This window comes from Magnolia sinica, chromosome 2 (genome assembly GCF_029962835.1).
Source record: "Magnolia sinica isolate HGM2019 chromosome 2, MsV1, whole genome shotgun sequence".
NCBI classification, from domain to species: Eukaryota; Viridiplantae; Streptophyta; class Magnoliopsida; order Magnoliales; family Magnoliaceae; genus Magnolia; species Magnolia sinica.
Genome location: NC_080574.1, coordinates 96682989 through 96696996, shown reverse-complemented (window position 1 = coordinate 96696996; position 14008 = coordinate 96682989). Strand labels below are relative to the sequence as shown.

Genomic DNA, 14008 nt, shown 5'->3' with positions numbered 1-14008 from the left:
TGCAAATTTATTAGGGCTCAACATTCCACTTTCATTCATTATTAAATAACACTTCCTTTTCTTCTCTCCTTCTCAATTCCACCACCTCGTTTTTGGACGAGCATTAATTTCATTCCATCACTTCCATCTATAACCATTAACCTAATTTGCATGGTCAAACTCTTTCCTAGTATAACCTTTTAGGCATTACATATTGCTCATTGTCTTCCTAAGTAGGAAGAAGTCTATATGGCTTGTTTATGATCTACTTTAGAATGTTATTAAATGTTCATCTCACTTTTTAAATTATGTGTTTGCTAGAGTTAGATTGTATGCCATAGCAAAGTCCAGGATAACATCCTCCTTGTCATTTCTTCCCTCAAAACCATATCATCGGGGCATAAATTAACTCTTAAACAAGGTGTCCCGTATCGGTATCGGTTAGCGTAACGGTGACCTCCAAAACCGATACGGATACGGGGGCGTAACGGTGATACGGGGGCATAACGGCTCGTAACGTTGCAAATCCGGAATATTCTAAGCATTCCAAATATGCATTCATTTGTAAATTGGAACATGTTTATGGTGGTGTAACGGTCCACTCTTTAGTGAGAAGTTGTATCGGACTGTCTGATGAATTTATGAACCAGATAACCTGAATTTGACTACAAAATTCATATATTTAATTTTCTAACTATCTACTATCAATGATAGATATATTAGAATGAATGTAATATGAAAATATCTTACATTTAGGTGTTTGCAATTATTTTTGAGGGCCAAAATTCATGCGTAAATAGAAAAAAATATAAAATGGCACCCCAAATATGTAAAATGCACATTAACATGTTCTACTATGATTAACACATCATATGGCATCATTAAAACAGCAAAAGAATCATTAAAAATGATTTTTATAATTTTCAAAAAAAGGTACGAAAAAAATGCGTAAATAGAAAAAAATAAAAAATATATATAAAATGGCACCCCAAATATGTAAAATACACATTAACATGTTCTACTATGATTAACACATCATATGGCATCATTAAAACAGCAAAAGAATCGTTAAAAAATGATTTTTCGAATTTTCAAAAAAAGGGCCGAAATAAATGCGTAAATAGAAAAAATATAAAAAAATATAAAATGGCACCCCAAATCTGTAAAATGCATATTAACATGTTCTACTATGATTAACACATCATATGGCATCATTAAAACAGCAAAAGAATCATTAAAAATGATTTTTCGAATTTTCAAAAAAAGGGCCAAAATAAATGCGTAAATAGAAAAAAATATTAAAAATATATAAAATGGAACCCCAAATCTGTAAAATGCACATTAACATGTTCTACTATGATTAACACATCATAAGACATCATTAAAACAGCAAAAGAATCATTTAAAAATGGTTTTTCAAATTTTCAAAAAGGGCCAAAATAAATGCGTAAATAGAAAAAAATATTAAAAAAATATAAAATGGCACCCCAAATCTGTAAAATGCACATTAACATGTTCTACTATGATTAATACATCAAATGGCATGATTAAAACAGCAAAACAACCATTAAAAACTGATTTTTCGAATTTTAAAAAAAGGGGCCAAAATTCATGCGTAAATAGAAAAAAATATTAAAAAATTATTAAATGGCACCCCAAATCTGTAAAATGCACATTAACATGTTCTACTATGATTAACACATCATATGACATGATTAAAACAGCAAAATATATTAAAAAAAGTATAAATACCTATTTTTGACGAATTTCTGAAAAATGGCCCACCGAGCTTTGATTCAAAAAAATCTATAATATAATGTGTTTTTCTATCAAATACCTAGCTAAGGTTGGTCGAAATTAGTAGTAGAAGGACTTAGAAACAGTTTGGAAGCAAGATGTTTCAAAAAAAGGGCAAAAACAGAGCTAAAAAAAAAGTTACCGTTTCGGGCCCGTTACGGGCCCGTAATGGCCCGTTACGCCCCGTAACGGCCCGTTACGCCCGTATCGGTCCCGTATCGGCCGATACGGGTTCAAAAAATCGAATCGGCCGTTTCGGCCCCGAAACGGGTAATGGTTCGCACCGTTACCGTTACGTATCGGTCGATACGGCCGATACGTAACCGATTTGGCATTCCATGCTCTTAAAGCTCTTCAATTGTGGAACCCACCATGTGTAACCCCCAAAAAATTATTGGAAAACACACACACACACAAAGAATAATAATAATAATAATAAGAAGAACAACAACAACAACAACAATGGCAAAAAAAGAAAAAGAAGGAAAAGACTCAATGAACTCAAATGTACGGGAGGCCCAGTCTGTCAGAAAAGATTACAAGCTTAGGAGGAGGAGGTAAATCCCAAACTTAAGAGAAGTTCTCCTAGAGTATCACTCATGTATCTATGGGGAATGATCATATGGAGCTGGCTCCACAATAGTTATGGTGCAGTCAAGCATTAGGGTTCATGCAGTCCATACTTGCCTACATGGAGTTCATGGAGTCTGGAAATTAGGCAATTGTAATTGTCAACTGGGCACACCCTGGGAAACCATGAGGGAAGACACCCACCGTAGAAAAACCCAGATTGATGCTGAGGCCCACTGTGGTATGCGTATGACATCCAGGCCATGCATCAGATGTGCCCCACCATGATGGTTGGATGCCCCAAGTCAGGCCAAGCTAACCATCATATGGGCCACACTGCTTGAACTTTTTTTTTTTTTTTGGGGACTCTTTCTATATTTTTCTATGGTGTGGCCCACCTGTTGAGTAGATCAGCCTGATTTTTGGGTTCAGCCAACGTTTCAGGGCACACCTGATAGAGGGGTTGGATGACATATAAAGGCTACTTGGGCCCCACTTTTGCTTGATTCCACCATAACTTGTGGTGGAGTCGACTGTGATTGATAGTTCCAACTGTCCTGTTTTTATGACACTTACATCACATAACTACAATCATCTGACAAAAATGGTTCTTTAGAATCATAACAATCCACAGTTGGGCATATTGAATTGATGTTTCAAGATGATGATACAACTTTTTTTGTCTGCTAGATCTTGACTGTGCATTCTTCATGCTACTGGTTGAATGGTTAGGAGTAGGATCATCCAATCAGTGTGACATTTTCCATCATGGCTTGCCAATAGGAGAATGGAAAGAATTGACTGTCTGAATCAATGGTTGGTTGCCCATCATACAAGTGGTGGTGAACTACCCTACAATCGTGTATATTTAAAAGAGCTATCTTTTTTCCTGGATGCGCCATCTTCAAGAGCTCTACATGTCATGGCATGTCACATACCTGTCAGATCAGAGCCATCCCTAGAGTGGCCCCCTTGTTGAATATTCCTTAGCTCTAAACTCCAGCGGCTTATAAAAGTCTACATTTCTTCGTATTCCTTATGAAGAAATGAAAGCCTATAAAATCATAACCAACACTATATTCTACATGGAGGTGTTGCTCACCTGGCGAGTGGGCCAGCCTGATTTTCACAGCAGAACTAAATTGAAGGGATTTTCTGATAATGCTCACCTGTGCCATTGCGTGTGTGCACTCATTTGTTTCCGGTGCTTGAAAATTGGCTGTCTTGTCCAAAGTGTCAAAGAACTGCTTGTCACAAATTTCTAAATGCATCAAATACACATTCCTATTTCCCTTAACAATTTAGCCTCCCACTATTTGTATGCTAGTGTCACAATAACTTAGCCACAAGATCATTTCCCAATACTTAGGAATATATTTATGATCATGTGTAACATTTGATGATGTTGATCATGTGTACCATGAAATTGTAGAGTAGATACTTGTTATCCATTGTTTCATCTTACTGGATTGTCATACCATTGCTTGTATGTTTATCCTGCTTTTCCTTCCAATTCTCATTCTCTGATACTCTGTTTCTTTCAAGCCTTATTTCTAAGAATTTTGAATTAGTTCCCCCTCATAATTGCTAATAATGAAATATATACTTGTTACTTCAGTCTTACAAGATGGACTGTTGCCTTACGAACACTGATGCTTATGTTGCTGGTGGATCTGAGGATGGTCTCATTTTCTTTTGGGATCTGGTGGATGCATCGGTGGTTTCAACTTTCCAAGCACATGCTTCAGTGGTATACTTTTACTCTTAGCATATAGTGGTTGGCAAGGTGAAAAAAGATGAGAGTGTTGTACAAACTTTCACATGCTGATACATTCTTCTTAGATTGTGTTCATTTTGCCTATTTTCCATCTCAGTTGTCACAATACTGGTCTTGACTCAATACTCTAGGCTACTCTCTATCTTTGTTGCCTACTGTGAATTGAAGGTGATAGTTTGGTTCAACTGCATTCTTTGGAACTTGAAGAAATGGCTGTGTTAAATAGTTTAAACTTGTGAACTATGGGGGTTTTAGGAGAGTGACATGACTTTTCTTTATTATGATGGCGGTTGGAATAAAATGTCCAACCAATGGTTGAAATTGGACCATTATTTTTTTTTTCTCAATTTCACTCGAATGGGGCTAATTTGTTACAACTGTCCATTGTTTATGAGCTATGAACCACATGGTTAGAATCAAGTGGAGTGTTACTTTAGAATCATAAGAAATACAAAGTGAGATCTATCTATTAGATGTTTCAAGATGATGATTGAACTTATTTTGTTTCTCCATTCAATCTTGACTGTCCATTTTCATTCTATTGATCTATCACCTACTTGGCATGATTTCGTACTATGGCTTGCTCTTACTTGTATGGATGAATAAATGGTTTGGATTGACAACAAGTTACCCCATGTCTGCATGGGCCCCACCGTGATCTTTATGTGACATCCACAACGATCATCAGATGCATCACCCAATGTTAGGCCAAGGGACCAAAAATCAGGCCAATCCATAATTCAGGTGGGCCACACAATCAAGAAGTGTACAGGGGGATGCCAACCCTCCAAACCATTTCCTTTCATGTGGCCCACCTGAATATAGACCAGCCTGATTTTTTGGCCCAATGCCTAACATGCGATGACGCATCTCATGGTCCAAGTGAAATTCACATACACATCAAGGTGGGCCCTATAAAAATGAGGGGTGGAAGTCCCTCTACCAACTCTTTCCCTTGGTGTGGCCCACTTGAATCACAAACCAGACTGACTTTTGGGCCTTGGGCCTACCATGGGGTTGCACACTTGATGGTCGGAGTGGATTTAAAAAAACATGTCATGGTGGAGCCCACCAGAAGCAGCCCCTATATATATATATATATATATATATATAAAGGTTGAGCTTTGTGGGCCCCACCATGATGTGTGTTGGACATCCACCCCATCAATCAGGTGCATCATTCCATGGTGAGCCATGGGCCTAAAAATCAGGCCAATCCATGACTTAGGTGGGCCACAGGACAGCTGTTGAGAGTGGATGCCAACCCATTCAAACCTTCCTGATTGTTTATAGGGCCCACTGAGATGTGGTTCAGACATGAGATGTGGTTCAGACTTCCAGCCCATCCATTGTGTGTTCCACTTGGATGAGGGGTCACACCAAATCTCAGGCCATTCCAAAGCTCACGTGGGCCTTCACCAAGTGCTTCTAGATATTCTGGGCATGATTTCAGATGGTGTGGCCCACTTGAGTTCCAGATACGGTTGATTTTTGGGACATCCCATAACCTAGAGGGGACCCACCAAGAGTATGGGGGATGTCCGACACACACACATGGGAAAAGGTACCATGAGGTTGCCCTAATGGTAGCTTCCAACATGCATGTATATGGTTTCGGTTGCTTTTTGATGTGCAAGTGAAATGAATTGTGAACAGTGCTCTACCAAGAGTGAAATGCAGCATAAGTGACCTTTCCTAGTATTCACAATGAGTTAGCCCTCAAATTGCAGTTCTGTTTCTTTGGTTTGTTATGTTACTGCAATTTGGAGTCCACGCCCTTTGCACAAGGGTCAGATGAGATCAGGTTTAGGTGAGTGCCATATGGGCCAAATTTGACCCTTTCAATAATTGGGTATGGATTCTGGATTTCGGACCCAGACACATATTCATTAATTACTACCTGATGTTCAACTCATTGTCTGTCAAACCATTTATTAAATATACAAGGTAGGTCCGAGATGGGTTGTGTTCAGGTTAAGCCTCTATCGAGATAGTTTATGAAGACAAACTGCAGACATGTATTGAGGAGTTGAAACAATAAAACTAACATCTGTGAAATGATATAGCAATAGAGAACTGATCACTAACAACCAACCAGTAGTATAACCCATTTTTTATACTAGTGAAAATGGGTCGTAGGTGAACATTCCTCTTTACAAATAATACACAAATATGTAAGCTGTGAAAGCCATGAGGTCATATTTTCATTACACATGTATGCAAAGTCACTGCTAAATGGGTTGGTATCCATGGCAGGTGGTGCTAACCTAATCCATTAAAAAGATGGGTCTGGGCAGGTCGCAGACGATCGGTCTGGAGGGGTTGGAGACCCGACCCACTTGATAATCAGGCTAGTGTTTTGGATCCAGATCCTACCCAAGAAGTACATGTGAAGATCTAGACTTATGACAAGTACTGATAACCTTGACCCACTGGTTCCACCTGATCTATTTGCACCCATGAATATGCATGCTAAGAAAATTACAATTTGGTTGTTTCCCCTTTATTTGCCTAATAATTGCAACTCCTTTTGTTGGTGCATCATAAGGCTGCCCTGGAATTCTTTTCCTGATAGCGGTTAGGTGTATAGGACCAACTGCAGCATTGGTCATGGTCTGAAAGATATTTTGCAGCCCCATAAAGATCTATTTACAGGCCAAGGTCATAAAAGTATCATTGCTAAATTTTTATTTGTTGATTTCAAATCTGGACTTTTATTTTGATCATGCTTTTTTTTCTTTCACATTCCTGATTTCTGTTCTTCCCACTTTCATATGGAAATAAATAAATTGCTAGACGGAAACTAATTTAAGGTTTCTGCTTGTTTTTGACAGGTAACAAGCGTGAGTTATCACCCGAAGGACAGCTGCATGATTACATCTTCTGTTGATGGCACCATTCGAGTCTGGAAAACATGAGCTGATCAACCTTTTTCTTGGTGACACTTTTGCCTTGTATTTGCATGCAGGTATTCATGCACTTCCACATATCTGCAAACACACATGTATGTCACAAGTTATATACATGGTGTTTTGCTAGCCCCAACTTCTTGGCGGTGTTAACAACACTACCAAAGCTTTGAAATGACACGATGGATGACCTATCCTCGATTTGAACCATTTGTTCCTTCATTCAACTAGGAGCAGCAATGGTTAAAAAATCACGCCAATGATATGACCCCAAAAATCTGATCAGTAGCATGATCAGAAAAAAAGGTCCAATAATCATCTTGGAACATTTATTTGATAGATCCCACTTTGTATTGCTTATGATTTCAAAGCAGTACTTTGATGATTCTAACCATGTGATGTCACGTAAACAATGGGCAGTTGTAACAAATTAGCCCCATTCAAAGGGTAAGCATCATTCAATTGGTGTGATTCTTGCACCTGGCTTGCTCCCAGTGGTTCTATTGAATGGATCCCCCTGATTGATGATTGAACATCCCATGCGTCATTCAAAAGGTTCGGGGATGATATTAAGGTCCTCATTAAGGGATGTTAGCAAAACCCTGTGTATAAACCACATAAATCTTGAGTGCCTAGTCAAGTGGCTAGCCCATACACATCATTGTTTCAACAAGCTCCACACATAGTATGAATGTTTCATGTGGCTTCATGATCAAGGGGCGATGAGTGGGCTTACCACCTTCTTGACATATGGATCTGCTTAGGTGCAGTTAACGCCTCCTCACACAGTAGGGTCCATTCAGCAGAATTATGTAATCAGGTGGTGGAGATAGCATCACACTGAAAATTCAATGTTACACACGCCATTGCTCGAATTAAAAGTGCATGATTTTGAGTGTCCCGGAACTGGGCGGATGCATTTCTTGGTACTGGGTTTGCCTCAACTGTGGTTGAGATGACCCATGATATGGGCAGTCTGGAGTACCTTTAGTTACATTAAAGGTACACTTTTGATCACCTGACCAGAGAAAACAGTACCAATGTAGTACATCTTAAAGAAGAAACATGAACTTCTTTTGGTCTCATTTAGTTCTAAAAATTGCTGTCTCGACTTGGAACTCAGTTGTGCCAACTCTACTCAATGTGATTTCAAGCCGAGTCAATGAGAAACTCACTTTTAAGTGTGACTCGGCCAAGTTTCAGGAAGACTTGTTGAGTCCACTTCCTGACTCGGTCGAATCATTTGACTCAGCATGGCTCGAGCCAAGTCACCCAGTCAAACATTCTGTCACAAGGAAAATTTAAGGTTGAAGATACCCATACATTTGTTTGAAAAACAACACCTTTGATCAGTGCAATAAACATGAATTTGCTCCTCTGCTATTTTATTATATATACTTTGTTACTACAAATATTTTAATCTAATTATTTATATTGAGTTGAATCATTAAGAACTCCGTTGAGTTTTTCAGCCAACCTGACACGGCTGGATATCAAGTTGACTTTTTAATTATTTATATTGAGTTGAATCATCTTGTAGTTCAAAAACCCAAAAACTCATTTGGTATTTCTGTAAGGCCGAGTTGATTCATCTTGTAGTTCAAAAACCCAAAAACTCATTCGGTATTTCTGTAAGGCTGAGTTGATTCCGAGTCTGCACCGAGTCTTCACTTTTCTTGGTATTTAGCGATTAAATTTGTTGGAATTAACCGGCTCTTTTCTCACACCACTTCGATGTAATTCCTAATCACAACAAACTCGGATCAACCCTATGTATTAGAAATTTGGATCTAACACCATTGTCGATTGTGCGTGTTGCAAAAGCATGCTTAACAAAGATAGAACAATAAAAATAACTAGAATAACCAAAACAATTAAGGAAACAATCATAGAACACGGATTTTATGTGGATAACCCATGCAGGGAAAACTATGTTAGAAAGTGATAGATATCTCCACTACAATCAGAAGACTTAAGAGTTTACACTACTTACCTTCTTCGATTATAGGATCAACTCGATCTCCTCTTGCGATGCGCACCTAGGAAAACTCTATCATTTTGAGAAAATCCTGCCTCAAGCTCTTTCAAGTGTAGAGAACCCTCTCACCTCGCAAAACTCTCGTCCCTAGAGAGAACATTCATAGTATCAAGTCCTAATCACAATCGGACTTAAATACCCCGATTTATGCTAATCCGCATACGCCGTCAGTCTGACTGGCGCACCATCAATCGGACCGACAACTCACTGTCGGTTAAATCAACTCAGACTGACACAACCCTATTTTCTGATCGAGAAATCTATCTCCAATAGTGCCCTAATCTGGCTTCTAGAATCCACAGAATCCTAGACATCTGCACAATAATCTCTACCCACAACTCCATTTGCACCCTTGTGTAAGGGTGCCCAATCTCCTCAATGGCTAGTGAGATTGATCAAGCTCAAGCAATGCTTGGACTTGTATGTTGTCACCAGCTTTGTCAATATATTCGTGATATTTTCATCCATATGAATATTCTGAAATAAAATCTCTCCTGAAGTAATGAGTTCCCATATCTTGTGAAACCTCACGTCAATGTGCTTAGTTCTTGTCTTATACACCTAATTCAATATCAGATAGATACCGCTTTGAATATCGCAATGCAGCCGAATCGCATCTTGCTTCAACATGAGTTTTCTTATTAGACCCTTCAACATAATGCCGCATTTGATGCCTCCATCACAACCAAATATGTAACGCCCTAGATTTTTCTGAAGTGGTTTTGGAGCATAATATTGCATGTTATGTGTAAGATTCCGATTAACGTGAATTTTAACTTATTCTGTGAATAACGTTTTATTCATCATGATTTTCATATGAGTTCTTAAGAATTGCTTAGAAACATGCCTAGAAACTCGTAGAAGCATTAGATTTTGTAAAATTACTAGATCAAAAATTTGTACATAAACATCCTTAACTTACACCCTCGATTTGAGATCTTATGGTTCCTTTGATCTGTTTGACCTAAAATTTTATACAATGCCTATCTATCATAAATTAACCATACACATCGAATTTCAGCCCTTATATCATTGTAGAAGTGATTCAATTGTCAAATTAGCCCCTTAACCCTTGATTGGTGTCCATTGAGTGTGGAAAGTTTGGTGTCCACAAGGCTAAACAATTTGGATTGCCCATCATATGTACCGAATGTGAGATATGAGAACCCCACTTTGATAACCCTTTTATTAAGCGCCAAGCTAGCTGTTTTAGGCTTACCAACTATTTTCAAATATGGATATTCCAATTTACCCACTTTTTACCATCAATCGCAACTCAAATTTGGAGCACATCTTGGCCTCATATAACTACGAGATCATACAAAATTTGGACCCCAATCTATGATCCTACACTATTGAATGGTGACAGCCTTCAAACCAGTTCCTTCCTTTTGATGCAATAGTTGAGATTTCAAATTTAGACTGTTCCACCATTAATCAACCACCAAATTTACCCAATTGTTTCCTTATCATGACTACACGTTTCTCCCAATTTTGGGCCCTGATCATCAAGCGTTGACCATTAATTGAGATCAAGTTTTATTTTGGCACTTGCTAGGCCATTTTTAAAGATCGGCCAATCTATATTTTGAATCACCAAGAATATTACGTGTTCCGATTCTGTTCGAAAACCTTGACACCATGAGTGAGTTAGATTTGAAGAAAGATCGCCAGTTAGCAAAGATTTAGAAAACCCAAACCTAGTAGGATGCACCACATAGCTAGTCACGACCCTTTTCCACTCAAAAACCCACACACCCTCCTTCCCAGGTCAGAGAGAGAGAGAGAGGACATGGGGGGGGGGGGGGGTTGGGACACCCAACCTCCAAACCCCTTCATTCTAGCCGTCCAATGTGCACGCCCTTCATCCATAGGCTGTGTGCTCTTCCAATTTTATGTAGACGCTGTCTCCCTCGAAGTAATTCAGCTAGGGTTTCGATTTAGGCAAAGGTGATGAATCCCTCGAAGCTTATACATAATTTTTCACATGATTCTACGTCTAGATTCTTTCTATTGATTGTTGTTGTTTGATTCTATAAACCCTTACTATTATTATTTTTTGTTGTCTATGTGTTTTATTGCTGCAATTTTGATTATGGGTGATTGATTTCATGTTTGGATAACATATGGTGAAAGTTTGAATCATAATTATGCCCAAATCTAAACTATGTTGGATGTGGTGCACAAACTACATGAAATCTGTTTAGGTGTTAACCTAGATGGGGTGTGTGATCCTATGAACATGTTATTGACGTCCCAGGATGTGGGAATCCATGAAATCAACCAGGTCAGCAAGTTAACTAGTGAAACCGAGTTCATCCACAGACCTAGACATGGTGTGCCCCATAGAGTTGAACATGTGCACCCTATTCAACATGGTTTTGGGTTTGGGGTTTGTGTGAGATGTGAAAGTGATTTATCGGGTTTGTGTGAGATGTTTGTAAATGATGTGAAAGTGATTTATCTATAAATATCCTGATGTTTTATTGCTGGACTTTTTGTCAAAAATAACCACGATGTCTATATGGACGTTTGGATGTGAAATCATGTATGTGTACATGCCTGTATGAAAACTATATATGTGTAGTTTCATGAATAATATGCGCTCATGATGGATATACTATATCATGTAAGGTTGGATACAAAATTGTAAGGTTGGATACAAAATTATATTTATGGATGTCACGTTATTAGAAGCCCCTTGCCCCGTATGTGATAAATTGTGCTTTGGAAAGGATGGAACTCATAAAGGGTTATGTTGTTACATTGTTGGCAATCTCCTACGTATGATTGTTGGAGAATTGCTGAAGGATCCAATTGTGGACGTGTTTACCTGTGGTGGATGTATGAAGAATTGATATGGAATATGTGAAATGTGTAGTATCATGACGTGCATGCATCTTCACGGTTGGCCATCGTTGGGGAGAAACAACTATTCTAGGGTATAGTTGACCATTGGATGGGGTAAGGAGTGACCATTGATTGTGGACATTAATGAACTGGCTGAATGCTAGACCAAACTAACTAAAGATGAAACTAATAATGCATTCACTGGATCTGAATTGGTAGATCAACTCATTGGGTGTTACAATAAAGGTTGTAATGGATTAGTTCACTTCTAGTTATGCACTATCTAGTGGAGGTTGTAATGGATTAGTCTGCTTTCATTAGTTGGGTTTTTGGATGTGAAGTTGTTTTGAGAGAGCTTGTTTCACATAACTGACTAGTGGCCACATTGAAGTTGTAATGGGAGAGCCCGCTTCACCGTATTATTATTTTGGTCAGGGTACCTTCATCAAAGCATGCATAGCATGCATTGCATTAATCAAGATTTTTCTCATGGATGTTTTGCTTTGATTATGAATGTGCTATTACTGTGATAATCTTAGAGGGATGCCATCACTGAGTTGAACCATGACAACTCATTCCTTTTATTGGACAAACAATCACATGTGACGTAGGTGATGATCTAGTAAAAGACGGTGAACCTCAAGATGACACTTATAAAGGCTCATGGGAACATATGGTAGATGATGAAGCTGAAGCGACTTAGGAGAGACAATTACTTTATTTTCATGTTTTCTAGGTTTAGTTTGATTTTGTTTTGTCAAAAGATGTAATAGTGCCCTCAATGGGAGGACAAATATGGGATTTATATTTGATTGATTATGGACTTTATGTTGATGCCTAGATTAGAACCATTAATTGAATAAGATTTTAATTCCATCGATTATACTATAACAACAATGAGAGTACAAATTGATGTAAATGAAAGGAATATGTGGGACAATATCCTTGATCTATTCAAGTTAACACCCAGGATCTTGCCCCATTGCGTTATCTATAAGAACCGAAATTTCGGGGCGTTGCTATATATTCCACCTCGGGCTTAGGTAACCTTATCATAGACTGTAGTATATATCTCCAACATAATAGTATGGCTGCTAATGTGAAAACATATCCCGTAGTGGATCTCATGTTATCCAGATCTCTTGCATAATCCAAATCCACGTAGCCTACAACTCCATTTGAAACTCCATCTCCCCCGAACATAATCCCAGTGTCGATTGTGCCCCTGAGATACCTGAGAATCCACATAACTGCATTCCAATGCTCTTTTCTTGGATTGATCATATTTCTGTTGACCATGCTAACTGCTTGTGAGATATCTGGCCTTGTACAAATATTGCGTACATGAGACTTCCCACTGCACTCACATACGACACCCGTGACATGTTTGAAATCTTTTCTGTGCTTGAACATGGCTTGGATGACAACTTGAAGTGACTTGTTAGAGGCGTGCTAATTGTCTTAGCACTTCCCATGTGGAACCTCTATAACACCTACACATATCCCCTTTGAGACAGGCATAACTTTCCAAACTCATTGTCTCTGTGAATTAGCATGCGTATGATCTTCTTTGCAACTTAATCTGCACCCATGTGCAAGGGTGCCAAATCTCATCAATGACTGGTGACCTTGATTAAGTCAAATAGTGCTTAAACTTATTTGTGGTCACTGGCTTTATCAACATATCCGCAACATTTTCGTCTAAGTGTATCTTCTGTAACAGAATCTCCTGAAGCAATTAGCTCTCGTATCTTGTAGAACCTCATGTCGAGATACTTGATTCTCTCATGATACATTTGATTCAACACTAGATGGATAGCGCTATGACTATTGCAATGTAAACGAATAGCCTCCTACTTCAGTCCGAGTTCTCCAATCAGACCCTTCACTCATAATGCATCCTTTAATACCTCTGTCATAATCATATATTTTGCATCTGTTGTACACAATGCTATCATAGATTGTAGCATAGATCTCCAACATATTGGTCCGCTTGCTAATGTGAAAACATATCCCGTAGTGGACCTCATGTTATCTAGATCTCCTGCATAATTTGCATCTATGTATCCTACAACTCCGCTCGAAGCT

At 38.5% G+C, this 14008-nt stretch overlaps 1 protein-coding gene across 8 annotated transcripts in view; it reads left to right on the top strand.

The window, feature by feature from the left end:
- The window catches only part of LOC131237288 (uncharacterized), a 91212-nt gene that overhangs the window by 46650 nt on the left and 30554 nt on the right, over positions 1–14008 (top strand). For 2 of the 8 annotated variants that reach the window (XR_009167158.1, XR_009167159.1), the window contains exons 7-8: positions 3965–4096; positions 6958–7091. Coding sequence is in view for 4 of the 8 variants with exons in the window: in XM_058234985.1 (XP_058090968.1) it covers positions 3965–4096; positions 6958–7041 (216 nt within the window). In the remaining 4 variants the exon portion in view is untranslated. Of the gene's footprint in view, positions 1–3964; positions 4133–6957; positions 7512–12459; positions 12802–14008 lie in introns of those variants that run through there. The other 6 variants (XM_058234988.1, XM_058234985.1, XR_009167156.1 and 3 more) reach the window with 5 other exon arrangements.